A 25487-nucleotide genomic window follows, 5' to 3' on the forward strand; every position below is an offset into this window, starting at 1 on the left:
GTGAGTTAGTGACCCGTGTTTGGGCTGTGGTGAGTGTGTGATGCAGGTAATGACTGGGGATAAAAGTCCCCCCCATGCATGGGACTTTGCTTGGTTGAGATGTGGACGTGTAGACTGTTAAGCTGAAATGAGCTGTGAAGAAAGACGCAAGGAGCCAATATCGAAGGGGTGGAGCTAGATGATGTAATAGTACGTAGTAATGTTTCATCCCTCTTGTCCAAGGGAGGGGTTGAGGATCTTGAGCAGCTAGTAAAAGTTTTTGTTTTGTTTTTTTTTTCTCCTGTCTCAAATTTGATAAGACATTGCAGGCAGGATCAGACTAATAATGAATTTGCTTAAAGGAATATCACATTTCAAATATTAATAGGTGTTTGTAGATTATTCTGCCCCGGTGTAACTCATGTTTCTGTTATAGGTGCTAACATCTTACAGGCCTTATCTGCATCCATCAAATCTTTTTACAATGTTGTACTAACTTAAACCCGGCTACTATTCTTCCAATTGCGTACCCGGGTTCAAAGGGGGGGAGGAGAAGGCATAGGTGATCTAGGTATTGCAAGTCAGCCATTTTTTAAATTTTTTGCAAGCCATTTTTAAATTTTTAAATTTTTTGCAACAAGATTCTGATCTTTTTGAAATAGAATATCAGCATGATTGTCTAGCAGTGATGCAACAAGAAAATTTAAGTTTTAAAAAGTTACTGAAAGCCCTTGTTAACAATGCATATTTTGAGTTGTTTTTTATAGATGGTACCCAGGGTGATTGACGACTCCACACTGGATATACAGTGGTTACACAACAAGATGTCCTAAAAAGCAGAATGCCTCCGCATGTCGCAGTACAAGAAGCGGAACTAAAGGCACTCGCTGAGGCGTGTAGAGTGGAGGAAGGTAAGACGGCAAACATTTACACTGACTCCCGGTATGCATTTGGCATAGCTCATGATTACGGCCCAACATGGAAGGCCAGACAGTTTTTACCTCAGCAGGACAGCCAATTAAGAATGGTGCAGCGGTGCAGTCTCATGGAGACCCTATTTCTACCTGACAAGGTGGAAAGCTCACACCAATTCCTACACCAGACAAACAAGAGGCAACGCCATCACAGGCCACACAGCAAAGGCAGCGGCCCTCAAGCCGTGGAAGAAAGAAGAAAAGAAGAATTTGATAAATAACTCTGGACTTTGACTAAACCTTGGACTTTGATATGAACTTGGACTTTGATAAAAACTTGGACTTTGATAAAAACTTGGACTTTGACTAAACTTTGAACTTTGATATGCTAAAGACTTTACAGTTACAAGCCAGCAAGGAAGAAAAGGAAAAATGGACTAAAAAGGGACGGCGTATGGTGAACAGTCAACAGAACTTGCTTACCATAGTCCCTGTGCCCCATGATGGCCCAGCTGACGCACGGAAAGACGCACCTCTCAAAGCAGTAATGATGTCGACGCTTGAACGAGGACGGGTGGCTCCTGGGTTTTCTGTAGCTGCTGCATCATTTGTCCAATTTTGCATGATCTTTGCCGTAAAGCAACAGGGCAGAAGTAAATTTGCCACATAACACTTGCCGGGACCACTCTACCCATTTCAGGGATTGCAAATTGGCTACACTCAGCTCCCACTTGTTGGGAAGCATGAATATGTGCTTGTTGTTGTTGATGTCTTTTCAGGTTGGAGGCCTACCCTGTTACCAAAGTAAATAAGCAGGTAACCGCACAGAAGCTCATGAATGAGGTGGTCCGCAGATGCGAGGTACCGGAGGTGGTTGGGTCGAACAGGGGTACACACTTCACAGGTGAAATAATGCAACACATCATGTCTGCTTTGGGTATATTTCAGGCTTTTCACACACCCTACCATCCGCGGAGTAGGGGGAAAGTAGATACAAAAGACAATAGAGGAAATGGGCAAATTTTGAATTGAGTGTTTTCCATTAGTTTTTCTTTTTCTTAGGACGATACATGCCACAGTAGCTGCATTGGGGGAATGATTCTCTTGTTAATGTTGTCATAGGTCTCTCCAAGGAATTGTCAATAACGCATTCTGCAGTCTCTGCTTTTCTCCCAGGTCCTACAGATGAGTGTCACAATCTGAACCCAGGTGACAGGGTCTATGTGAAAAAGGTTGAGCGAGAAACCCTGTTTGAATGTCCCTACCAGATGCTGGTCACCACCCCAACTGCAGTCAAGCTCGAAGGAAAGCCCACTTGGATCCACACTTCGCACTGAAAGAACTAATGATCCTGCATATCCTTTACATGCTATAATGTGGTACAATTCCTCTAACACACACCTTTGACTACTGTACACTAGCCCCCTGTTTCAGAACAAATTAATACAATCAAATGTGCAATATGAAGACTACACTGAGGGGGAGAATCCAACACCGCATCGTGCTAAGAGAGACGTTGACGCTCCAGGTGGTAACTTTGATCCACATGTATACATAGATGCAATAGGAGTGCCAAGGGGGGTGCCAGATTAATTTAATTCTAGAGATCAGTTTAAAGCAGGTTTTGAGTCCTTATTTGCTATTGTCACTGTTAATAATAATGTAGATTGGATGAATTATATCTATTACAATCAGCAGAGGTTTGTAAACTACACCAGAGATGCTTTACAAGGGTTAGCTGACCAGTTAGGGCCCACTGCATCCATGGCCCTAGAGTGGCCCTGGATATGATTTTAGCAGAAAGAGGTGGGGTATGTAATTCCCTGTATGTGTATTATCCCTTTGATCAAAAAGAGTATGAGTAAGGGACTAGATAATGTGACACCAACATTTCCCTTGTTTGAAAAAGATGAAGAGCCAGTTCCGATAATGCCAACCAGATACGTTACCAGAAGAATGGAGAAATGTACTAGTACTATGCCTACCCCGGTCTCATAAGATGGACTGTCAGTGGACTTCCCATTTGCCTAGGGATAGTGCAGAAGACCTTAGGTTCCGGCGAGGGCACACCCTGCGGGGTGTTAACTCGTACAGATAGAGGGTATGGATGCCCGGAAATAAGCCCAGGGAATCCATGGCCTCCTTCTGAGGTGAGGTAGGGATCCCCCCCTCCTAGGAGTAGGGCCTTACGGGCAAGTGGAGAAACCCTGACGCAAGGGAGAGGCGACCGAGGAAGAGTGCAAGGTCTGGTGCTTGATCTCCATATTAAGTTTTTTAGGGGGGTTTGTGAGGGTATATGTATATATTGCCATATGTTCTTTATGCTTTATACCTATATGCAAGTTCTATTCAATTCCAAATGAGAAAAAAACTTATATGTCGCCTTACATCAGATATTCCAAAGGCCTTGCAAGGCGAAGACAAAATGTATCTTTAAACACAGCAAAGAAGAATCGGACGAAGGACGCGTACTTGGCTGTTTTCCCGGAGGCGCCAGTAGCAAGATAACAACTGTTCAACTATGTACATAATTTTCACTGTCTCAGGCCGGAAATCCGGACTTCCCATATATGGTTATGAACCCATCACCCATTCCTGGTGATGAGACAAAGGGTATAAGATCTCATGTAATCTGTAATAAAGCAGAGCCATGTCCCGTGTGAGAAACTATACCAGACCTCCGTGTGGTGTCTCTTCTTACCGCCGGCAGCAGGGCAAGTGGGGTGGGCCTGATTGGTGCTGTACTTAGAATTTTACCCTGACAGAAGAACTCTCCTCAGTTGGCCTAGCGAACCAGGTGGAGTCAGTCACCTCAGCGTCCAGCGGCTCTTCCTCCGAATCCTCTGTGCTCTCCTCCCTCAGACTTACTGCCCTTACTACTACCTCACAGATAGACAACTGCGTCTCATCATCATCGACCTCCTCACCCACTGAAAGCTCTTGAGACAGTTGCCGGAAGTCCCCAGCCTCATCACCCGGACCCCGGTGTGGGAGATTTCCAATAGGTTCACCATTTTGTATGCATTTTCTGTTGTCAACTGTGAATATACTGTATTTTTAAACTTTACGCGCGTGAATAAAGTGGCAGACTCTTTTTGGGACACATGATGGCCAGACGTGTGGTCTTTGAAAGGCTCTCCAGGCCTGCACATATTATCTAATTTGAAACACACAGTATATCTGAAATTGCGAATTTTGCGCTAACACCGGGAACTTTCCAAAGGTCGGGCATCGGTCACGACAAACTCCTCAGGTGAGAAGGGAACCATTATTTCCCAATCAAGGCAGGGGCCCCAGAACAGTTCCTGGGAGTCTGTCTGCCCATCAGAATGTGTCATTGTAATGCAGTGAGGAGGCTGGGAGGAAGGAGGAGCCACAGCCAGAGGATTCAGAGTTGCAGCAGTGGACGGCGTAGAAGACTGGGTGGTCAATACATTGCTGGATGCATTTTCTGCCATCCACGACAGGACCTGCTCACACTGCTCTGTTTGTAATAAAGGTCTACTACGTAGACCCAAAAATTGTGATATGAAGCTGGGGACCCCAGAAACTTTCCTCTCTCCTAATCCCGCAGCAGCCGGCTGCGATTCACCTGGACCAGGAACTCGGCCTGTGCCCACACCCTTACTTGGACCTTCGCGCCCTCGACCCTTACCCCTACTCCTCATCATGGCGGATTAAGAATAGAGCAGGGCCCAAATAAATTACCCCACTGTGCAGCGCTGACAACTGTAGCTTAATTCACCGGACACAGAGACTTGTAGATAGCGGAGGCTCTATGCTGTGACTTGAAAAAAGTAACCCGCTGTCTTGCTCTGATACCTAGGGGTAATTTACTGCTCACAGAGACTTGTAGATAATAGAGGCTGTGTGGAGTGGGAGAAGACTGTAAAGCCAGTGGATAGTGCTGGTAACTGCGGCAATCTCGACCCCACCAAGGAAAGGGTATTGTGAGAGGCTCTGCACAGCGGCTGAGCTGAAATACTATGCAGTAGCCCTGGTAATATTACAGTACTGTTTAGCGGTGAGACCTCTGTCTAATGCACTGCAGACACAGAACGGTATAACTGAAGTCGTTTGCTGTAGGCTAGGAAATATTTGAGTGCAGTTTCACAGTGATAGCTGGTTGTACGGCACTGCAGGCTGAGAACGCTACTACTGACAGGCTGCGAACAGGCCTAGATGCGTAATACAAAAATGGATGCACTACAACTCCCAGCAGGCCACAACTAATGCACACGGTCAGATGCAGCCCAATTGAGGAGCTTTGGGGGTTTTGAAGACAGGATCCTACTCTAACACTTTCCCTATATAAGCAGCAGCACTTTCCCTAAACTCTGTATAATACACTGCAGACTGAGAACGCTATAGCTGTAATGGCCTGCACAGCCCGAGATGAGGAAAAAAAAAATTTAAAAAAATGGTGCACTACTGCTCCCAGCCAGCCACAACAGTAATGCACACGGTCAGATGTGGCCCTAGGAAGGACAGTTGGGGTTCTTGAAGACAGGATCCTATGCTAACCCTATATCAGCAGCAGCACTTTCCCTAACCCCTGCCAGCGTGTGTCTGAGGCGAGCCGCGGGCGGGACCGCTTTAGGTACTCAGCGGTCACCTGATCTCGCCAGCCACTCACTGCTGGGGGGTGGGGTAGGGCTGGCGTCTCACAGCAGGAAGTGGTAACGCCTTCCCCGCATGTCTGTTGGCTAGAAAATGGCGCTAAACATGCAAGGAAGGAAATGGAATTGACTCGAGTACCGCGTGTTCGTCTCGAGTAACGAGCCTCTCGAGTACCCTAATGCTCGGACGAGTGTGCTCGCTCATCTTTAGTTATCACCTTAACCCCTCAGTGACGGAGCTTTTTTGCTTTTTTCCATTTTTGTTTTTTCCCACTGCCTTTTAAAAAATTGTAGCTCCTTAATTTATCCATCGACGTCGCTGTATGTGGGCTTGTTTTTTGCGGGACGAGTTGTATTTTTCAATGGCACTATTTATTGTACCATATAATTTACTGAAAAACTTTTTAAAAATTCTTAGCGGAGAGAAATGGAAAAAAAAAAAAACGACATTCCACCATCTTTCGGTGCGTCCTGTTTCTACAGCACACAAATTGCAACAAAAACGACCTGATATTGTTATTCTATGGGTCAGTACGATTGCTACGATACCAAACTTGTATAGTATTTTTTTTTTGCTGTAGTACTTTAATTTTTTTTTTTAAGATTACTTTAATTTTTTTTTAAGATATTTAATTTTTTTTAATTATTTTCTGCGCTCATATTGTGCGCGCAATACCTTTTTTATTTTTTTGTCGACGTAGTTGAGCAAGGGCTCATATTTTGCGGGATGTCCTGAAGTTTCCGATAGTATCAATTTGGAATATATAAGACTTTTTGATCGCTTTTTATTGCGTTTTTTCTGGGAGACAGGGTAACTAAAAAAAGTGTTTTTCTGGCGTTCTTTATATTTTTTTTTTTCAGACGACGTTCACCGTGCGGGAAAAATAATGCACTACTTTGATAGATCTGACTTTTATGGACGCGGCGATATCAAATACATATTTTTATTTTATGATTTTGATTTTTTAATAATGGATATGGCAAAGGGCAGGGGGGTGATTTAAACTTTTATAACTTTTTTTTTTTACAATTAAAAAAAACTTTATTTTATTTTATTTTTTTTTACATTACTTTGAAGTCCCCCTGGGAGACTTTAACATGCGATGCTTTGATCGCTCCTGCAGTATGACGTAATGCTATAGCATTACGTCATACTGCTTTTTTACAGGCAGTCTTTCAAGCCACCCCGTGTGGATGGCTTGATAGGCTGTCGGCTTGACAGGCAGTCTGTCAGCATGACACCTGCATGGATCCCCCGATCTCACCGCTGGGGGGGGCCGTGGGGTCGGGGGATTTAAATGTCGCTGTCAGAATTGACAGCAGCATTTAAAGGGTAAATAGCCGCGATCGGCCGAGCGCAGCTATTGCCCGCGGGTGTCAGCTGTAATAAACAGCTGATGCCCGCGCTGTATGGAGGGAGATAGCGTCGCTACCTCCCTCCATACACGTCCTGCGACAGCAGGACGTAGTTTTACGATAGGGCTGTCACTAAGGGGTTAATTATATCAATGTGGATTCTACCATTTATATTGATTACATAGTATATCTAAAGATAGATAGACAGACAGACATACAAACACATTGCATGCTAATGAGCCCGCCTGTCTGGCAGTTGACTGTGCATTGTGATGTCATCAATCTGGTGTGACACGGGCAGTATAGAATGATGAATACTGGAGCTTGGTGGCCATCTGAAGTCAGTCTCCACTTCGGACGGGTTACAGATTAAACAGTATTGTATTGTCGTAAATGTGCCCGGTCTTATCTCAGCTTGCTGCATGCTGTGTGCTATATTGTTGCAGCGTGTGCATCTTCCATAGGATCCTGCCGGTAGGGTAGATAAATTGCCCCTATGTTTTTGATGCGTCCTTACAGAATACTATATTGGGCCTGGGGGTTATGGTATCTATTAGGAAAATATCACTTTTAAGTATCTCCCAGTGTTTAATGAAGAAAACTCTAAAGGCCCATTTAGACACAACGATTATCACTCAAAATCCACGCACACGGCAGTTCATGGGACAGTTTTGAGCGTTCGCTTTGCATAAGCGTGTAAATGAAGACTCACGCTGTATGCAGAATACAAGCGGGACCGCTATCTTCTCCATACAGCTGCTGTCTTCTCAGAGCGCTCAGCTGATATCCGGCTAAGCGCTCCTAGCGGGGTATGCAGAACACAGCTGGAGCGCTTGTCTTCTTCATATTCCGGCTGTGTTTCCCAAGCGGGATACCAGCTAAAACAATAGTATCAGCGGTATCCCGCTGAGAATGCAGCATGCAGCATGGATAAGGCTCATCGTTGTCTTTCAGCTAGCTAAATGGGCCTTTATTGAAACATGTCTGCTTGTTGTAGCCACTTCATTGATGACTGTAAAGGGGGATTCCGGGTCTTGAGAATCTGCAGAGTGTTGCACAGCATGGTGGCCACAGCAGAGGAGGAGTAATCCTGGTGCTTCTTGGGGTGGCAGTAGAAGTGCCACTGTATGCCCTGTGCCGGGGACTGTCACAGGTTATGGGGCCTCCTTGTTATACACGGTGCCCTGATGTCCCTGCCGCCCACAGCTGTCTGTTGTGGCTTCTGAGTGTATCTCTGCTCCGGCAGGGGAGCGCTGATGCAGCAGAGCTCTAGTACTCCCCTTCACCGAAGCCTCCCTGCGCGCTCTCCCCTCGCCCCCACGTGTTTGTGGCAGCAGCTGCACTGCTCGCTTTACAGGAGGGATTCACGCTCCAGCGGCTCTCTGCTGCATGGCCCTTGTCTCCTTCACCCCTCCTCCGTCTTCTCTCCCACTGCTTCAGGAGCTGACAGGCCAATCGGCTGCACAAGATGGCAAGGGCTCTTGTATTCAGCCAATCAGCAGGGAGAGGGGATGAGCCTTTACGCTAGACTACTGAAAGAAACGCCCCGCAATGACGGCCCTGATCAGTAGTTCCCTCTCTGGTCCGCTCACTGTCTATATAGAGTAGGGCTCTGCGCTGAGCAGTTATTGCTTTCTACGGACACCGTTGAAGATGTCTGGTCGCGGTAAAGGAGGGAAAGGTCTTGGGAAGGGCGGCGCCAAGCGGCACAGGAAGGTGCTCCGTGATAACATCCAGGGCATCACCAAGCCTGCCATCCGCCGTCTAGCTCGCAGGGGAGGCGTCAAGCGTATCTCCGGCCTCATCTATGAAGAGACTCGCGGCGTCCTGAAAGTCTTCCTGGAGAATGTGATTCGCGACGCCGTCACCTACACCGAGCACGCCAAGAGGAAGACCGTCACCGCTATGGACGTGGTGTACGCGCTCAAGCGCCAGGGCCGCACTCTCTACGGCTTCGGAGGTTAATAATTCTGCTCTTTCTCCATAACACAAAGGCTCTTCTCAGAGCCGCCCACCTCTTCCAAGGAAAGGCTGTAATCCAACTCCTTGTGGGGTCGTCAGCAGCGGTGATAGTCTATGCGCTCTGATATGATACAGCCGGGGTGTAGCAGCCTCCCCGTCAGGGTGCGCTTCAGGCTGCGGTCACGGCACGCTTTTAAACCCCTTAACCGATTTAGGGCAGGCAGGTTATGTTTATAATACGCGAGGAGCTGGGCCTGAATTAATGAGTGCGGTGAAGGGTTAACAGACCTGCCGTTGGAGGTCGGGTGGTTTTAGTGCCGCCTATGGGCGGGGCTATAGTCAGATTCTTCCCGCTCATTGGCTGATCACCGGAGATTTTGAACTTCCCGCTCAGTTGATCGCGTCTCCCGCTCTTCCTGTCCTCCACCCATCCATGTAACACGTGTAATCAGTGACCAGGCCGTCTGATATAGAGGCGCTCGGGGCTGGAGGTAAAGAACCCTCAGATACACCCCCTAATCCCAGCCCTACGACGAGCGGTGGAATCCTCTACCTGCTCCACCCGTAACGCAAGAGGACGTCTAATCCCTGTAGGTTTACTATAATCCAAAACCAGCCTGTGCCGTGCAGGGCTCTGGGAAAGCTGGGTGATATAGCTCCACCTCCATAAAAAGGGCATGGCTGTGGAGAACTGGGTGACATGATGAGCGCACTTCTAAGGGGGCGACCGTGCAGAGCTCTGAGAGGGCTGGATGATGCGGCTGCAACGCTTTGTAAGCATACGGCCCACGCAGGACCCTGAGAAAGCTGGGTGTTCTATCCGAAACACAACTGAAGCGTTCTGATTCTTGTATATACGTGACCTAACAGAGGACTCTGTTAACCCGTTATCGCAAGGACTGGTGAGCGAGTCCTACAGCCACCCGTCCTCTGGACATGAGGTCACCTAGAGCAGGACGATTGTGCGCTTCTGCTGGTGACAGGGATGGCCAAATTGGCATCTGCCCCAATCTCTGCCTCCTTGTGGAAAATCCTATACATTTATACAGTTTCCCGGTGCAGCCGGCGTACCGGGTACCGAGTATCACAGCATAGAAGCGGCGCAGCTCTGTTGTAAGGAGCATGTGGGTGGCTCTTAGAAGAGCCTTTGGTTCTATGGAGGATCAGCGCGATCACTTGCTCTTGCTCGTCTTGCTGCTCTCGGTCTTCTTGGGCAGCAGCACGGCCTGGATGTTGGGCAGGACGCCTCCCTGGGCGATGGTCACCCCACCGAGCAGCTTGTTCAGCTCCTCGTCGTTGCGCACAGCCAGCTGGAGGTGACGGGGGATGATGCGGGTCTTCTTGTTGTCCCGGGCGGCATTGCCAGCCAATTCCAGGATCTCAGCGGTCAGATACTCTAGCACTGCTGCCATATAGACCGGAGCGCCGGCGCCTACCCTCTGAGCGTAGTTGCCCTTGCGGAGAAGCCTGTGTACACGGCCGACAGGGAACTGCAGTCCTGCCCGGGATGAACGAGTCTTGGCCTTAGCACGGACTTTACCTCCTTGTTTGCCGCGTCCAGACATCTTCTAGCACAGGAAAGCAGAATTAGGATAAAACACCTTGAAAGTTGTGATAACGAGAAGGCGCAGTTCTGTTGATTTTTATAACCTGCTGCTCCGCCCTCCTCTCCTCCAATTGGGTAGATTTCAATCCCCCCAATAGAGGCCAGACTTGAGGAAGAACCAATGAGCGGCACTGGGCGTGGCTAATGACGCTCACAGGGGTCGCATGTTTTGCTGCGCCAGTAGAACAGCAAGCAGACGGCGGTACTCATTTGCATGGCCCCGCTATAAATACCGCAGCGCTGGGAGGTGCAGGAACACTGTTCTCTCTAGTTGGGAAAGTAGTTTTACGTTATCATGCCTGATCCCTCCAAGTCTGCTCCAGCGCCCAAGAAGGGCTCCAAGAAAGCCGTGACCAAGACTCAGAAGAAGGACGGCAAGAAGCGTAAGAAGACCAGGAAGGAGAGCTATGCCATCTACGTGTACAAGGTGATGAAGCAGGTCCACCCCGACACCGGCATCTCCTCCAAGGCCATGGGCATCATGAACTCCTTTGTCAACGACATCTTCGAGCGCATCGCAGGGGAAGCCTCCCGCCTGGCTCACTACAACAAGCGCTCCACCATCACCTCCCGGGAGATTCAGACCGCCGTTCGCCTGCTTCTGCCTGGAGAGCTGGCCAAGCACGCCGTGTCCGAGGGCACCAAGGCCGTCACCAAGTACACCAGCGCCAAGTAATCTGTTCCGTGGCCCGCCGTGCACGATCACCCCAAAGGCTCTTCTAAGAGCCAGGCACCCCATCTACAGCAGAGCTGTCACCTCCCGGTTGTGTAGGGAGCATCATCGTTTGCTCCTCTGTAACAAAGGTTATGTATACCTCGGCTTGGTAACTTAGTCCCCTGCGTTGCACAACTCGTCTTTGTCTCTGTGTACCGGAGTTGTTCTCTGTTTGCGTACTGGATTTGAGGAGATCTTCCCTGCAGCGCTACACAACTGTATCTCTGTCGGGGGTCGCGATGCTGATTGCGCTGCAGATTAGGGATACGTGCGGTGACCGAAGCCGCGCTATGTGGACGCCTCCATAGAGGTGGGCGCTACGTGGATTCGGTGATGCAGCTGCGGACAATTAGCCATTAGAGAAGCGGCAGCGTTTTTGCCACCGAGGTACCCGGAGCACAGTGTGCCCATGACTGGATTATGCTGTGGGGTGAGGTCGGCGTGGTGGCTACACGAGGCGGTCGACGTCGGAGGGGGATGGGGATGCCGCGACCACAAGTAGCAGCTGTACTGGAGTGCTCGGAAGGCAGAAGACTACAGGGGATATGCGGGTCTGCGCCCTAAAGCAGTGGGGTGCACAAAGGGAAAGGGGTAGTAGGCAGACGACATGCTGGGGGCTGTAGTACATCGTAGTGGGTAGCGGAGGCAATCGGGGATGCCTGAAAATAAGAGTCTTGAAGCACTGGGGGTGCTAGGAAAGGGGAGGGGGACCAAGAGGAGAATAGCCTCACCTTCACCAGCTGCTTATGTAGAGACGCCCATGCCCCTTTTGAACCCTTTTATCGAAGTTGCCATCAGCCACGTCCTCGGGCTGACAGTTCCACACTCTCACTGCTCTTACAATGAAGAAACCCCTTCTATGTCGGTGTAGAAACCTGAGGGGACCACAGTGACAGCGGAACCGGAGAGGAGATGGCAGTCACCAAAGTGGCAGTCTTCCCGGGTGCAGGGGCCGGAGGGAGCGAGAACCAGAGTGGCAGTGCCCGGATAAAGCCGCCGCAGGGGGACTGGGAGCATTGACCAGAGTGACAGAGGCCGCATGTGGAACAGAAGAGTACCGGGAACCAGAGGGGCAGTGCTACGACAGGCGCATGGGGAACGGGAGCGGAGACCAGAGTGGCCGCGGCAGCAGGGTGAACGGAAGCAGAGACCATCGTGGCAGCGGCCGCAGATGAGCGGAGATGGCAGTCTGGCGTGGAGAACAGCGGGCATCCCCTCACAAAGAGGCGCAGACTGTATTTCTCAGAGACGTGCAGACCCTCTTCCCTAGATTAAGTTAGTGCTCCGGCTATATCACCCATGTCCCCCAGAGTCCCGCAATGGGAAGTCAATGCAGCACTCTGGGAGAGCTGGCTGCTATGACGGCAATTCTATGTAAAAAAAAATATATATATATATGTGGCTCCGCGGGTCCCTAGGAGTGCTTGGTGCAATTGCAGCACTTCTATATGAGAGGACGGCCGTGCCAGACGCCTCCAATATGGTAGCACTACACGGATTAGCTGGCAGGCCGTATGCTTTAGTCCAAGGAGGACATACAATCAGTACGCCGCAGCCTGCTTCCTGGTAGAAGAGACGATTCGCTGGCATTAGGGGAGTCATCTTTAAAAGAACGCTTAAATCTCTGTTATTCGCAATAACTGAAGTATGTGCGCATCTAGGCATTTATTTACTTTGTCCCCGCCCCCTCTCTCGGGTATTAGTAAAGACAACTCATTTTAATGATACAAAGACCTTGCCGGAAGGCGTCATGAGGGGAACACGGCTGATAATAGCATACGCAAAGAACAAAAATGGGTATGAAGGTGGGCACCCTAAAATTGATTCAAAGGGTTAAATGAGTTTGAGCCACTAACAATGCCAACGCATAAGGGGTGATGGCAGGCATCAGATATAGGGCGGATTACACGTATCAGAACAGATGGGCAATCAGACAGCAGCGGCGACACCCCACAAAAAGTTGTATTACAGCCTTTCCTTGGAAGAGGTGGGCGGCTCTGAGAAGAGCCTTTGTGGTATGGAAAAAAGAGCAGAATTAACCTCCGAAGCCGTAGAGAGTGCGGCCCTGGCGCTTGAGCGCGTACACCACGTCCATAGCGGTGACGGTCTTCCGCTTAGCGTGCTCGGTGTAGGTGACGGCGTCGCGGATCACGTTCTCCAGGAAGACTTTTAGGACACCGCGAGTCTCTTCGTAGATGAGACCGGAGATACGCTTGACGCCACCCCTGCGAGCTAGACGGCGGATGGCAGGCTTGGTGATGCCCTGGATGTTATCACGGAGCACCTTCCTGTGCCGCTTAGCACCGCCCTTCCCAAGACCTTTCCCTCCCTTACCGCGACCAGACATCTTCCACGTTGTAAGCAGAAAACAATTGCCAACCAGTTCAAGCGTCCTCCCTTATCTACGCGACGAGCGGACCAGATTGAAAACAGTAACAAATGACGCAAGTTTAGGCGTTCCTATTGGGGCAATTACATGTTGGCCGCTCCCCTCTCCTTGCTGATTGGTTTAACACAGAACCGTTTGGAATTTTGAATTTACCGCGTATTCTTACATTTCTTAAGTTTCCCGGCCGGTTCCCAATCCCATTATGCGGTATTAATTAGTATAGTTTTGTGTATTGCTGTCTTTCTTCTTCATACAATGAGATAATATCCACATAAAAATACATGCTCAACACTAATCCCTTCCCGGCCCACAGGCACAGATAGATGCCTCATACGGACACGTTTGATCAACCACGTTCATAACAGTCTGCCGGGGAGTCAAATCTCTTTCTACTACATTTGAAAGATAAGAGAATGGCATTAATTAATTGAGGAACTGACTAGGTCACTGAAGGGGTTAACAGACCACCTCCTGCTGACGACAGAACATTATTGGGGAGAGGCGGCACCAGGGTACACGGCTGCGCACAGGCTGGCTGTGTACCCGAGTGGGGAATCGGAAGAATGACAGCGGAGGACAGGATGCAGCTCGTTTGAGGAGGATTTGGTGGCTCTGAAAAGAGCCTTTGTGTTCCACGCGGTGCCCAGAGCAGATCTAAGCCCTCTCTCCTCGAATCCTGCGGGCCAGCTGGATGTCTTTGGGCATGATGGTGACCCGCTTGGCGTGGATGGCGCACAGATTGGTGTCCTCGAACAGTCCTACCAGGTAAGCCTCGCTGGCCTCCTGCAGAGCCATGACCGCTGAGCTCTGGAAGCGCAGGTCAGTCTTGAAGTCCTGGGCGATCTCTCTCACCAGGCGCTGAAAGGGAAGCTTACGGATCAGCAGCTCGGTGGACTTCTGGTAGCGACGGATTTCACGGAGAGCCACTGTACCTGGACGGTAGCGGTGAGGCTTCTTCACTCCGCCGGTGGCAGGAGCGCTCTTCCTGGCGGCCTTCGTAGCCAGCTGCTTGCGGGGAGCTTTCCCTCCGGTGGATTTACGAGCGGTCTGCTTGGTTCTGGCCATAGCTCTACTGTAGAGATGCACACAGATGTGATATGATGGGAGCCGTAGAAAGAGCAGAGCCTTTATACCCTACTTGCTCTTCCCTATTGGCTCTTAGAAACAACGCCCCCTACATCTCATTGGCTTTTTCGAACAAACCACTAGCCCGCCAAAACGCTTGATGCCCGCGACCAATCAGCGTTCGGCAGAGGCTGGCCCCACCTCACCCTATCAGGCCACTGCATGATACGTACGGGTGTCTGTGAAATCATGTTCTCAGCTGCTTCCCTACATTGATATGTCCGCAGAAACACACACTCCACGCTGCACGGCAGTCTCCCCCATTAGAAGCTGTGCTGCTTTTATGGGAAATGCATTAGGTCGGCGAGTCCCCTCCCTCTTCACACTCAGCCCGGCATCCATACACGCGTTGTATAGGTCACACTCCCCAACAGGAACGGGGATGATGCGGCGACAATGTCTCGTATTACTCCCCCTCGCTCCCTAGACTCCCAACTGATATGAAGTCCCCTGTAGCCGCTATGGGGGCGCTGCTATCTAGAACAGAATTCGAGGCAGTGATAATACAGCTCTGCGGTGAGAAGGTGGCGGCTCTGAAAAGAGCCTTTGTGGGGTAAATGCATGGGCGGCTTCAGCTTATTTCTTAGCCGCACTCTTCTTGGCTTTAACAACCTTCTTAGCCGGACTCTTGGCAGCTTTGGGTTTGGCCGCCTTCTTAGCCGGACTCTTCGTCACCTTCTTGGACTTTGGGGCGGCCTTCGGCTTTGAGGCTTTCTTCGGGCTCTTGGCCACTTTCTTGGCGGCGGCCGCTGCAGGTTTCTTTGCTTTTTTCGGGCTTTTGGCCGGAGCCTTCTTGGGCTTCTTAGGAGATTTCGCCGCTTTCTTGGCTCCAGCGGGCTTCTTGGGCTTGGCCGCAGACGCTGGCTTCTTTTTGGCCGGCTTGTCCTTAGTCTCCTGCTTCTTGTTCAGCTTGAAGGAGCCGGAGGCGCCGCTGCCTTTCACCTGGAGCAGGCTGCCCTTGGTGACCAGAGACTTGACGGCCAGCTTCAGGCGGCTGTTATTCTTCTCTACATCGTACCCTCCGGCAGCCAGAGCCTTCTTCAGGGCGGCTAGAGACACCCCGCTGCGCTCTTTAGAGGCGGACACGGCTCTGACGATCAGCTCCGACACGCCGGGACCGGAGGACTTCTTGCTTTTCTTGGCGCCCCCTGCGGCGGATTTCTTCGGCTGCTTCTTGGATTTGGCAGCCGGCTCGGCGGCAGGAGGAGCGGCGGCTGGCGCGGTTTCTGCCATTGTGTGCTGCGGTAATCAAATAGTAAAACTCTCCTGAAAGAGAAACTCTGAGAGCGGCGGCGCTGGTGGCGCCTCTTATATGTACAGCGGCCGCGCTCTGATTGGCTCGTGAGCAGGCCCGTCCTGAGCTGCTATTGGCTGAATCTGAGCACATCTACTGCCTTATCCCATCCGGGCCTCCTCTCCGCTCCGTTCTCCTCTTGTGCTTCCCTGCCCGGGATAAGAGTCCGTTACCGGTCAGAACCGGACAGGAGAGCTCGCTTTCAACGTGACTCCTCACTCTCTGACATCTCATGCAACCGTTTATAGCCGCCGCTGGCGGAGGTTCCGGGGAGGAGCGGAGAGGAGGCCACGAGATCTTCGCCATAGTTCTCCCGATCTGCACATCTCCGTGTGTCTGCGGAGATAAAACCGCTGCGGGAGCGCCCTCCCTCTATTCCCGGCACTTGCCACCATCCCCGGGATCTACTCCACAATCTCCATCGTGCAGAAGCTGATTGCACAATGCGAGGACGACCTGGAGCTGCCGAGAGCCCAGAGGTGTAGCACAGGCTGCGCCTCCGCTCACTGCCAGCTCCCGGGTGCTGAATGTATACTGTATATACTGCAGACTTCTCTATACTGCGGCGCAATGTAAGATGAGGAAACCCAGTACCCCCCTGTACACTCAGACGATCGGGAATGCCACACGTTATCGTCCCTTTAATACCCCGGACATGATGGGTGTGGTTGTCCACAAGAAGAAGCGATTCTTCTTCTCTGCAGGTTCATCTCCTCCCATGGGCTGCTGCCCGTTCTATATCATCCCAGGGATATCATGTGCTGGACGTGACGGCCATTGCATCGGCTCTGTAGTTCCCATCAATCGTTGACGGTGAAGATGGAACTTGGGATTCTGCTGAAGAGCGGTGGCATCTAACAACGCTCTAATCGGGATGTAGATCGCCAAGAAATGGCTCCTGAACAAAGCCTTCTACCCGCGGTTCTCCTGCAGCCGGCGATGGCCTGTCAGTCACTGATGTCCGAGCGGAGCAGTGATACAGCGGGACTCTCAGCGCCAGATCTAGTGCCGCAGTCGGTGACATCGTACAGAACCCGCAGGGAGGGATCTACTGTAGATCCCCGGGGCAGCAGATGTTGTACAGTGTCCGCTGGGATTCCTACGGGAAAGCGTGTTGGTCCAGAAAGCTTTCACAGACCCTGAAGGACCATCGGTACTGTGAGACCCCCGCTTCCCCCACAACCCCGTTCTCTATACCCTTCCAGATCGCTAATCAGCTCTTCTATTTAGCGCCCAAGGAGGCTACCCAGAAAGAGAGCAGTGTCAGGGGCAGCTAGTGGAGCTCTTGTAGGCAAGCTGCTGCTCCGACCGAACAGCAGCTCACAGTCATCGGCAGAGCTGGCCACCAGCGGCGCCATGGGCAGCGAGAGCGGGGTTCGCCGTGGCAGCGGCGCCAGTGCCATCGGTGTACGGGAGCGGAGGCCAGCGCGTAGGGTGACAGCGGCGCCGGCTGCTGCGGCCGACGGGGACAGGAGCTGGGAGCAGACAAAGCTGTCCAGCGAGCGCCCGCGGGGGGGGGGGCGAGCGTAGATGTCAATCCGGCGGGGAGATGTGTGAGACAGGACCAGAGATGGGAATCCGCCTGGGAGATATGTGAGCTTGCCAGGGGAATGGGCGGTACATGTGGGGAGGTGTGTGTGCGGCAGCCGGTCCACCGGCGTGCCCCTCGCCTAGACGTACCATCTAACTCGGGGCTCCCAACCCATGTTTCCACCCTTACATCCGCTGGAGACATAATGCACCAGGGCCGCTCAGCTGTAAGTGAATAGGAGCAGCGCAGATGGTACGGCATCAGTACAACTGTAGCTGAGCTCCGTCTCCCGGCCGGCCTCCAGCTTCCTTCTCAGTACAGTAGGGTCACAACGGCTTTGCTGCATCTCATGCCCTCCCATGAACCCTCCTCCGGACAGGTGTGATGGGAGGGGGCAGCGCTCTCTAGGACGGGCTCTCCTAGCTGCCTCGGACGCTGCTCTTGTTCTATGTCTATGTGATGCCCCCGTGGGGAGGAGAGGATAATAAATACCATCGGGTGCCATCAAGAAGCTTCACGGAAGACAGCTCCCTGTCCGGGCTGCCCCATGCGTGACTTCCCACGGGACACCGGCCTAGCTATGTACATTTAACCCTTAACCCACTAGTCTCCGGTCACTGTATCTACCTGCAGTCATACATGTAAAGGCAGTAGCCGCAGTACACGGTGCGGCCGACGGGTCAATAATCTGCTCACAATGAACAACATGGACAAACAATGGAGAACAATACAATAAATGAGTTCTGAATGTAATGTTTATGTAAAGGTCACCGTGTCCGTACAGAGGGTCTAGTGTTCTTGTGTCACATTGTGTGCAAGTAGTAGCGGCAAAGGGAAACCTTTAGGCTGATATCTTGTCACGGAGTGTTGTTCAATCTTTGGCAATCCGTTCTGATGCCCCAATAATAGTTGGCCCTGATATATGCACCCCGTCTACCCTGATACCCTGCCTCCATGACCTTCACATCTTGGTGGGATCGTCCACCTTGCTCATGGCTGAGGGCACCGAGGTTTTCCGGGAAGTTACCACGATGACTGAGCACAAAATGCCCCTCGATGCTGATGTTGTAGCAATGTGTAGATCCGGACAAACTGCGGACAAACCCTCATTAGCAAGGCACACTTTAGCTAAGCACCACACTACCTCCAACCAAGCACAAGCACTGCCTGCGGGACACACGGCTGCCTTTTCTCCTGAGTTACAGTATAGTCAGACCCCAGTAACATTTCAGTTTCAGCAGTATAGGCAGAGCCCAGTATTAGAAACATTTCAGTAGTAACAGTATAGACAGACCCCAGTAACATTTCAGTAGCAGCAGTATAGGCAGAGCCCGGTAACATTTCAGTAGCAGCAATATAGGCAGAGTCCAGTATTAGTAAAATTTCAGTAGCAGCAGTATAGGCAGACCCTAGTAACATTTTCGTAACAGCAATATAGGCAGAGCCTATTATTAGTAACATTTCAGTAGTAACAGTATAGACAGACCCCAGTAACATTTTAGTTGCAGAAGTATACACAGACCCCAGAAACATTTATGTAGCAGCAGTATTGGCAGACCCCTGTAACATTTCTGCAGCTGAAGTATAGGCAGGCCCCTGTAATGTTAATGCAGTTACGCTCCTCGCCTTTGGCCCAAACAAGTTTCTCTGATAACTGTGGTAACACGGGAGAAAATACATGATGCCCAGTGCTGATCCCCTGACCCCAAGCAGGAGGAGGTGGCATTACAAGGCCAAGACACCATGACCAGGACCCGCTATAGTCTGTGTGGGAAGCACTTTAGCGGGCCCAGGGTCAGGCTCGCTTCCAAGCCTCCACCTTTGTGACCCAAGGTGCCCTGAGTTACATAGCAACAAGAAATCCATGTGTCGCAACATAGATAGCTCAACACTGGAAGGGGCAGTCTTTGCGTTCCTTGGCCTAGCCTATGCTGTAAGTGCACAAAGATGGTATTACACAGGAAGAAATCGGAGTGCCCAACCATGGGAGAGTTTCGCCCCACCAAGCAACTTGGCCTCGGCCAGCAATTCGGGCCTAGTCAGCCACTGTACTATTTGTGCCACATAGGTAAAACACCGCAATGAGAAGACTTATATATATATATATAATTGCAAAACTGCTACCAGCAGCCACAACAGTAATGCAGACGGTCCTATGCGGCCCTAAGAAGGACCGTTGGGGTTCTTGTACACAGGTTCCTACACTAACACTTTCCCTACAGCAGCAGCACTGCCCCTGATCTCTCCCAGTGTGTGACTGTGGCGAGCCGCGTGCGGCCCCACTTTAAATACTCGGGGATCACTTGATCTCGCCAGCCACTCACTGCAGGGGGGGTGGGATAGGGCTGGAACGTCACAGGAGGAAGTGGTAATGCCTTCCCTGCATGTCTATTGGCCAGAAAATGGCGCTAAAAATGCAGGGAAGGAAATGGAATTGACTCGAGTAACGTGCGGTGCTCGTCTCAAGTAATGAGCATCTCAAACACCCTAATACTCGAACGAGTATCAAGCTTGGACGAGTATGCTCACTCAGATCTAAAGTTAACCCCTCAGTGGCCACCCGTTTTTGTTTTATTTTTTCCCATTTCCGTTTTTCCTTCTCCCTTAAAAAAAATATAAATTAATTTAAAAAACAGAACTAACTAATAGAGATGAGCTTGATGCTCGTTCGAGCATTAGGGTACTCGAGATGCTTGTTACTCGAGACGAGCACCATGTGGTACTCGAGTCAATTCCATTTTCTTCCCCACATGTTTATCGCCATTTTCTAGCCAATAGACATGCAGGGAAGGCATTACCACTTCCTCCTGTGACGTGCCAGCCCTACCCCACCCCCCTGCAGTGAGTGGCTGGCGAGATCAAGTGACTGATGAATATTTAAAGCGGCCCCGCCCGCGGCTCGCCTCAGACACACACTGGGAGTGTATAGGGAAAGTGCTGCTGCTCCTATAGGGAGAGTGTTAGTGTAGGATCCTGTCTTCAAGAACCCCAACGGTCCTTCTTAGGGCCACATCTGACCGTGTGCATTAGTGTTGTGGCTGCTGGGAGCAGTTTTGCACTTCCCCCCCCCCCCCCTTTTTTTTTTATCTCGGGCTGCAGTCGATTATGCAGAGTATAGGGAAAGTGCAGCTGAGATAGGGAGAGTGTTAGTGTAGGATCCTGTCTTCAAGAACAGGAAACGGTCCTTCTTAGGGTTACATCTGACCGTGTGCATTTTACTGGGTGGCTACTGGGAGTTGTAGTGATTCCGTTTTAGTATTATGCAGCTTGGTGGGGTTGAGATCGCCGCAGTTACCAGCACTCTCCACTGGCTTTACAGTGTTCTCCCACTCCACACAGCCTCTATTATCTACAATTCTCTGCGAGCAGTAAATTACCCCTAGGTACCAGCGCAAGACAGCGGGTTACTTTTTTCAAGCCACAGCATAGAGCCTCCGCTATCTACAAGTCTCTGTGTGCGGTGAATTAAGGCCAAGTTGTCAGTGCTGTACAGTGGGGTACTTTATTAAGCCCCTGCTCTATTCTTAATCCGCCATGATGAGGAGTAGGTGTAAGGGTCGAGGACGTGAACGTGGACGGGCAAGTGAGGGTGTGGGCACAGGCCGAGTTCCTGGTCCAGGTGAATCACAGCCGGCTGCTGCGGGATTAGGAGAGAGCCAAGTTTCTGGGGTCCCCAGCTTCATATCCCAATTCATGGGTCCGCGTGGTAGATCTTTATTACAAACAGAGCAGTGTGAGCAGGTCCTGTCGTGGATGGCAGAAAATGCATCCAGCAATGTTTCGACCACCCAGTCTTCTACGCAGTCCACTACTCCCAGATAGGGACTGCAACTCTGATTCCTCTGGCTGCAACTCCTCCTTCCTCCCAGGCTCCTCACTCTATGAAAATGACATATACTGAGCAAGCAGACTCCCAGGCACAGTTCTCGGGCACCTGCCATGAGTGGGAAAAAATGGTTCCTCTCTCACCTGAGGAGTTTGTCGTGACCGATGCCCAACCTTTGGAAAGTCCCCGGGGTCTGGGTGATGAGACTGGGGACTTCCGACAACTGCCTCAAGAGCTTTCAGTGGGTGAGGAGGACGATGACGATGAGACACAGTTGTCTATCAGTGAGGTAGTAGTAAGGGCAGTAAGTCCGAGGGAGGAGCGCACAGAGGATTCAGAGGAAGAGCAGCTGGACGATGAGGTGACTGACACTACCTGGTTTGCTAAGCCTACTGAGGACAGGGATTCAGAGGGGGAGGCAGTGTACCAGCAGGACAGCTTGGAAGAGGCAGTGGAGTGGCCAGGGGTAGAGGCAGGGCCAGAGCCAAGAATCCCCCAACCGTTTACCAAAGCACCCCTCGTGCCAAGCCTCCGAGCAGAGGGCTAGGTGTTCAAAGGTGTGGATGTTTTTCAGTGAGAGCGTGGACGACCTCTGAACAGTGGTGTGCAACCTGTGTCGCACCAAGATCAGCCGGGGACCCACCACTACCAGCCTCACCACCACTAGCATACGCAGGCATATTATGGCCAAGCACCCCACAAGGTGGGACGAAGGCCGTTCACCGCCTCTGGGTCACACCACTGCCTCGTCCCATGTGCCCCAAACTGCCACTCAGATCCAACCCCCCCGCTCAGGACAAAGGCACTACCGTCTCCTGGCCTGCACCCACACCCTCACCTCCGCTGTCCTCGGCCCCATCCAGCAATGTCTCTCAGCGCAGCGTTCAGCTGTCGCTAGCACAAGCGTTGGAGAAAAAGCGCAAAAACGCCACCACGCACCCGCACGCACAAGCTGTAAACGTGCACGTTGCAAAATTAATCAGCCTAGAGATGCTGCCGTGCAGGCTTGTGGAAACGGAGATTTTCAAAAACATGATGGCGGCGGCGGTCCCGCGCTACTCGCTCTCCAGTCGCCACTATTTTTCCCGGTGTGCCGTCCCAACCCTACACCAGCACGTCTCCCGCAACATAAATCGTGTCCTCACCAACACGGTTACTGGGAAGGTCCACTTAACCACGGACACGTGGACAAGTACTGGGGGGCAGGACCACTATATCTCACTGACGGCACATTGGGTGAATTTGGTGGAGGCTGGGACCGAGTCACGTCCTACCCACACCCAGAATAGCGGATCCTACCTCAGTGCTGGTATCTGCGGCGGTCTATGCCACCTCCTCTAAGCCCCCACCTCCTCCTTATACGCAACATCTACCTCTCAATTAAGAAGTGTGAGCAGCACGTCGCCAGCAGTCGGTGTGCGCGGCGGGGCAGCACAGCGGTGGGCAAGCGTCAGCATGCTGTGCTGAAACTACTCTGCCTAAGTGACAAGAGGCACACGGCCCCCGAACTATTGCAGGGTCTGACAGAGCAGACCGACCTCTGGCTTTCGCCGCTGAGCCTCCAACCGGGCATGGTCTTGTATGACAATGGCCATAACCTGGTGGCGGCTCTGCAGCTCGGAAGCCTCACGCACGTGCCATGCCTGGCCAACTTCTTCAATCTGGTGATTCAGCGGTTTCTTAAAAACTAGCCTCACTCGCCTGACCTGCTCGGCAAGGTGTGCCGTGTATGCGTACCTTTTCGCAAGTCCACCACGGACGCTGCCACCCTGAGGACCCTGCAACACGGTTTAATCTGCCAGAGCACTGACTGCTGTGCGACGTGCCCACACGCTGTTGCACATGTTGGCCAGGCTCTATGAGCAGTGTAGAGCAATAGTGGAATACCAACTCCAACATGGGCAGCGGAGTGGTAGTCAGCCTCCCAAATTATTTACCGAGAAGTGGGCCTGGATGGCAGATATCTGCCAGGTCCTTGGAAACTTTGAGGAGTCTACCCAGATGGTGAGCGGCGATGCTGCAATCATTAGTGTCACCATTCCTCTGCTATGCCTGTTGAGAAGTGCCCTGGAAAACATAAAGGCTGACGCTTTGTGGTCGGAACAGGAGACAGGGGAAGACAGTATGCCGCTGGATGACTATGAGAGCACCCTCATGTCTGTATCTCAGTGCGTTTTGGAGGCGGAGGAGGGGGGAGGGGGAGGAGCCTCAGGAGGGGGAGGGGGAAGAGACAGCTGGGCACACTGCAGAGGGTACCCATCCTGCTTGCCTCTCATCTGTTCAGCGTGTATGGCCTGTGGACGAGGAGAAGGATCCAGAAAGTGATCTTCCTAGTGAGGACAGCGATGTGTTACATACAGGTACCCTGGCACGCATGGCTGACTTCATGTTAGGATGCCTTTCTCGTGACCCTCGCGTTAGACACATTCTGGCCACTACGGATTACTGGGTGTACACACTGCTCGACCCAAGGTATAAGGAGAACCTTTCCACTCTCATTCCCGAAGAGGAAAGGGGTTCGAGAGTGATGCTATACCACAGGGCCCTGGTGGACAAACTGATGGCAAACTTCCCATCTGAGAGCGCTAGCGGCAGAAGGCGCAGTTTCGAGGGCCAAGTAGCAGGGGAGGCGCAGAGATCAGGCAGCATGTACAGCACCGGGGCAGGGGGACACTCTCCAAGGCCTTTGCCAGCTTTATGGCTCCCCAGCAAGACTGTGTCACCACTTCCCAGTCAAGGCTAAGTCGGAGGGAGCACTGTAAAAAGATGGTGAGGGAGTATGTAGACGATCGTACCACCGTTCTACGGGATGCCTCTGCTCCATACAGCTATCGGGTGTCAAAGCTGGACACGTGACACGAACTTGCACTGTACGCCCTGGAGGTGCTGGCTTGCCCTGCCACTAGCATCTTGTCAGAGAGGGTGTTTAGTGCAGCTGGGGGAATCATCACGGATAAGCGTACCCGTCTGTCAACTGCCAGTGCCGACTTGCTTACACTCATAAAGATGAACAAAGCCTGGATTTCCCCAGACGTCTCTTCTCCACCGGCGGAAAGCAGCAGTACCTAAAGATTATTTTTGCTGCAACCGGATAAAAAAGCATTCCCTATCACCAGAAAAAAAAGGGGGGGATTAGCTTTGTCAATCACTCTTGGATATTAGTCCTCCTCCTCCTACTCCTCCCCCTGAAACAACATGTCATCATGCTGAACTGCCAATTTTTCTGCAGCCCAAAAGGCTCTGCTTACATTTTTTTTTTTTTTTTTTTACAATTGTTGAAAGTTTTAAAAGTATCGATACTTTACCAGAAACCATTTTTCCCCCCCACTGGGCTGCCTCCAGGCTCTGTTGCAAATGAAGCAATAGCGAGCTGTATCTTTAAAAAAATATTTCTGGGTTTCACCTGCCCTCTCGGTTGATACATTTTTCAGAGGTACACGTGTACTCTTGTTACACTAATTTTTCTGGCCTTCGCCTATACTGTTATCTAACTATTTTTCCCGGACTTCGCCCACACTAAAGGTACACCAATGTTTCAGAGGTTCACCTATACTTCTGCTACAGAAATGTTACTGGGGTCTGCCTATACTGTTACTACAGAAATGGTACTGTGGTCTGCCTATACTTCTACTACAAAAATGTTTCAAGGGTCTGCCTATACTGCTGCTACAGAAATGTTACAGGGGTCTGCCTATACCTTTGCTACTGGAATGTTACAGGCATCTGCCTATACTATTGGTGCACAAAGTCTTCCCATCACAGTGTTTTACCTATCTGGCCCCAAAACACTGACTGACTAGGGCATGAATTGTGGGCTGAGGCCAACATGTATTTTCTCTTGCGTTACCACTGTTATCCGCGGCACTGGTTTGGGCCAAACAAGAGGAGCGATACTGCACAAATAAGACGTTCACAGCTGCACTAGCATTGAAGTCCGATCTATGCCCGCCATTGCTGAGGGTTTGTGCAGAGGCCTATGTCATGATGGAAATGCAACTGTGCCAGGTTGGGCCCGTGGAATTTGGCCTTGGTTAATCCAGTCTTTGGAACGGTGAAAACAACCGCAATAAATTAAATGAGACGTTCACTGCTGTACTAGCATCAGAGTCTGCTCTATGCCCACGATTGATGAGGGTTTGTGCAGAGGCCTATGTCCTCGGTGACATGAAAG

General features: G+C 51.2%; 6 protein-coding genes across 6 annotated transcripts; 2 read left to right on the forward strand and 4 right to left on the reverse strand.

The window, feature by feature from the left end:
* Positions 1-8521: 8521 nt before the first annotated feature.
* On the forward strand, positions 8522-8880 carry LOC136579648 (histone H4). Its single transcript, XM_066579692.1, has one exon. It carries the CDS (start codon positions 8522-8524, stop codon positions 8831-8833), a length of 312 nt encoding a protein of 103 aa, XP_066435789.1. The 3' UTR covers positions 8834-8880.
* A 1106-nt stretch (positions 8881-9986) lies between these two features.
* On the reverse strand, positions 9987-10395 carry LOC136579649 (histone H2A type 1-like). The gene has a single exon (XM_066579693.1). It carries the CDS (start codon positions 10393-10395, stop codon positions 10003-10005), a length of 393 nt encoding a protein of 130 aa, XP_066435790.1. The 3' UTR covers positions 9987-10002.
* Positions 10396-10731: 336 nt separating this feature from the next.
* LOC136579651 (histone H2B 1.1-like) lies at positions 10732-11138 on the forward strand. The gene has a single exon (XM_066579694.1). It carries the CDS (start codon positions 10732-10734, stop codon positions 11110-11112), a length of 381 nt encoding a protein of 126 aa, XP_066435791.1. The 3' UTR covers positions 11113-11138.
* Positions 11139-13158: 2020 nt separating this feature from the next.
* Positions 13159-13498, reverse strand: LOC136579652 (histone H4). The gene has a single exon (XM_066579695.1). The coding sequence runs from the start codon at positions 13496-13498 to the stop codon at positions 13187-13189; it is 312 nt and encodes a 103-aa protein (XP_066435792.1). The 3' UTR covers positions 13159-13186.
* Positions 13499-14178: 680 nt separating this feature from the next.
* LOC136579653 (histone H3) lies at positions 14179-14605 on the reverse strand. Its single transcript, XM_066579696.1, has one exon. The coding sequence runs from the start codon at positions 14603-14605 to the stop codon at positions 14195-14197; it is 411 nt and encodes a 136-aa protein (XP_066435793.1). The 3' UTR covers positions 14179-14194.
* A 636-nt stretch (positions 14606-15241) lies between these two features.
* On the reverse strand, positions 15242-15898 carry LOC136579654 (histone H1B-like). The gene has a single exon (XM_066579698.1). It carries the CDS (start codon positions 15896-15898, stop codon positions 15242-15244), a length of 657 nt encoding a protein of 218 aa, XP_066435795.1.
* Between the last annotated feature and the right edge of the window lie 9589 nt (positions 15899-25487).

The sequence above is a fragment of the Eleutherodactylus coqui genome, chromosome 10, assembly GCF_035609145.1.
Source record: "Eleutherodactylus coqui strain aEleCoq1 chromosome 10, aEleCoq1.hap1, whole genome shotgun sequence".
Classification (NCBI taxonomy): Eukaryota; Metazoa; Chordata; class Amphibia; order Anura; family Eleutherodactylidae; genus Eleutherodactylus; species Eleutherodactylus coqui.